The sequence below is a fragment of the Macaca mulatta genome, chromosome Y (assembly GCF_049350105.2).
Source record: "Macaca mulatta isolate MMU2019108-1 chromosome Y, T2T-MMU8v2.0, whole genome shotgun sequence".
In the NCBI taxonomy this organism is placed as follows: domain Eukaryota; kingdom Metazoa; phylum Chordata; class Mammalia; order Primates; family Cercopithecidae; genus Macaca; species Macaca mulatta.
Genome location: NC_133427.1, coordinates 13,296,809 through 13,299,906, shown reverse-complemented (window position 1 = coordinate 13,299,906; position 3,098 = coordinate 13,296,809). Strand labels below are relative to the sequence as shown.

Genomic DNA, 3,098 nt, shown 5'->3' with positions numbered 1-3,098 from the left:
GGAGTACTTCAGGGTAGAAAGAACAGACACTCAAAAGCCGTATGAATAAGCAAATTTAAGGTAAAGATAATACATGAAAAATTATCCAGGATGAAGTAATTAACAATGTGCACCTCCACAATTTGTTCTCAATATAACTTAAAACAATAATATATTTAATAAAAAATCTATGACTAATTTTTGTTTTTGACATGCAATGCATAAAGGTATAATTTTGATAATTCAGTAAATGAAATAGTGCAGTTAAGTTATATGGGAGTAACGGTTTTGTATGTTACTAAATGTAAGCTAGTATAACTTTAAAATTGTTATAACATTAGAATGTTGAATATAATCGTCATAGCAACCACAATTAAACAAAGAAACACAAAAGAGTAACCGGCAGGAAGAACGCTTTCTGTACTACAAGAGAGGGTGGGGGCTGTGGATTTAACTACTCTTCCCTGAGGCTACTGAGGAAGCTATCATGCACCATGAGACAAAGCCTAAGCTGTTCCACTAGGGACTAAGGGTAGAGAGCCTAAGGCACATAGCATAGCTGCTATTTCACACAATTTTCACTACACCCATGGTGACGGAGTAGAGGAGACTCATCCGTACGCAGAACCTGGTGAAGCACAGGAGGCAGAAAGAAGTGGCTAGGTGGAGAGGCAACTGAAACCAAGTTGGCACAGCAACTGCTCCAATCCTGTGTCTTTCTTCATGGCTTCCCAGGAGTTTGAGGTTGAAAGTATTGTTGACAAAAGACAAGACAAAAATGGGAATACAGTATATTTGGTTCGGTGGAAAGGTTATGACAAACAGGATGACACTTGGGAACCAGAACATCACCTCATGAACTGTGAAAAATGTATACATGATTTTAATAGACGACAGACTGAGAAACAGAAAAAACTAGAATGGACCAGGACAAGTAGAATTTGTTCAAACAATGCCAGAAGAAGAACTTCCAGATCTACCAAAGCAGACTATACTAAGAGCTCTCCTAAAATGCTAGTGACTGGCAAACAACACGGATCCAAAAGCAGCCAGTTATTTGCTGCCAGCAAGAACGTTAGGAGAAAGGCAGCTTTACTTCTCACCGACGCAAAGGATATGGAGTTAGTAAATTCAACCCTCAAGACATTTGCACCTGACAGTCCTGTGGACAACAAGAAAGCTGTGAGCGGCTTTCAGGAACTCAAGAAACTGGACCCTATTGCAGTAGATCAGCAGGACATGGTGGACTTCAAGGTGACAGAAGGGAAACCAATCAGGGACCCTTTGTCAGGTCCCAGTGCAGAACAGGCTGGAATAGAGAACAAGACCCTGCTACAGCCACTAATGTCTCAGATGTCTGGTTCAGTTACTGCTTCTGTGGCCACAAGCTCAGCTCCCCAAAAAGCTATAGTGGTATTAATAGACCCGTTAGCAGCCACTGGAACAGCAGACACACATACATCAGTTCCAAGAGTGAAAGGTGGCAAAAGACATGTTACTGATGATGGCAGAGACCAGTCTTTTGTCAAGAAAATGTACTTCACCATAAGGCTAACAGAGAGTGCCAGCACATACAGAGACATTGTAGTGAAGAAAGAGGATGGATTCACCCAGATATTGCTATCAACCAGATCGACAGAAAAAAATGCACTGAATACAGAAGTAATTAAAGAAATGGTGAATGCTCTGAATAGGGCTGCTGCAGATGACAGCAAGCTTGTGTTACTCAGTGCAGCTGGAAGTGTGTTTTGTTGCGGTCTTGATTTTGGGTATTTTGTGAAGCATTTAAGGAATGACAGAAACAAAGCAAGCTTTGAAATGGTGAACACCATCAAGAACTTTGTGAATACTTTTATTCAGTTTAAAAAGCCTATTGTTGTATCAGTCAATGGCCCTGCCATTGGACTTGGTGCTTCCGTTCTGCCCCTTTGTGATCTAGTGTGGGCAACAGAAAAGGCGTGGTTCCAAACCCCTTATACAACATTTGGACAGAGTCCAGATGGATGTTCTACTGTTACATTTCCAAAAATCATGGGTGAAGCATCTGCCAATGAAATGTTTATTGCTGGGCGAAAACTGACAGCGCGGGAGGCATGTGCCAAAGGCCTGGTCTCTCAGGTGTTCTTGACTGGAACTTTCACCGAAGAGGTTATGATTCAAATTAGGAAGCTTTCCTTACATAATGCAGTTGTGCTAGAAGAATGTAAGGCCCTTGTTCGCTGCAATATTAAGATGGAGTTGGAAAAGGCCAATGAGAGAGAGTGTGAGGTGCTGAGGAAGATCTGGGGCTCAGCCCAAGGGGTCGAATCCATGGTAAAGTATGTTGAAAATCAAATTAATGAGTTTTAATTGTCAGTCTGTCTGCTCAGGACCCAAGAACTAAGACGAACCAAATACATCATGAGGTGCAAGATGCCCTAATCCATCTTCATAGCACGAAACAATTTCACCCAAGCTGAAGGCTTGGAAGCAGATCTGGAAATGTCCAAGCTATGTCTTTAAATTACCATGGCATTTTTTAAGCACTGTAACTTTAAAAGAATTAATAAAACATTTCCTTGAACAAATGTGATTATTTTATACACACATAAGCCCAAATATGAAAGCAGACTGGGGGGTACTAGACTGTTCTTGCAAGCTCTAATTTGTATTTATGGCTACTACTATATATAAGCTCAGAATTGCATTTTATTAGATGTGGATGACAGAGAATTCTGTAATAACGTTCATTTTTCTTATTTTTATATACTAGAATGCAGAGTCTACTGGGGTATGAGGCAGCCTCAGCTTCCCTCCCACAAAGACAGACACAGAACTATCAGAGATGGTGCCCTTGACTTTACAGTGGCACAAATAATTCAGAGACACAAAATTATAAATGAAAAGGCTTATCTTTTAGAATAAATATTTCCGAACCAAAATTCCCTGATCATCATTCTCCTAAACTGAACATATGATTAGAATACATGGTGAGAAATATTTGATTTTCTTTTCTTTTTAAATGGCTAGTTCTTAACCAGTTAACAAAAGACAACTTTATCTCTCCAAAGTAAAACTTGTTGCACCCTACTAGTGAATTTTGGATTCTTTTTGGTGGAAATAGCCACTTTCTAATACTT

The 3,098-nt window shown here is 39.9% G+C and overlaps 1 protein-coding gene across 2 annotated transcripts; it reads left to right on the top strand.

Annotated features, from left to right (window-relative positions):
- Positions 1–371: 371 nt before the first annotated feature.
- Positions 372–2,816, top strand: LOC106995435 (testis-specific chromodomain protein Y 2-like). Of its 2 annotated transcripts, XM_077989772.1 has the most exons (2): positions 377–2,301; positions 2,739–2,816. In XM_077989772.1, the coding sequence occupies exons 1-2, from the start codon at positions 703–705 to the stop codon at positions 2,814–2,816; spliced, it is 1,677 nt and encodes a 558-aa protein (XP_077845898.1). In that variant the 5' UTR covers positions 377–702. The 2 variants fall into 2 exon arrangements, with proteins under 2 accessions (XP_014984152.2, XP_077845898.1); XM_015128666.3 differs by lacking the exon at positions 2,739–2,816 and having other exon boundaries at positions 372–2,591.
- Positions 2,817–3,098: the final 282 nt, after the last annotated feature.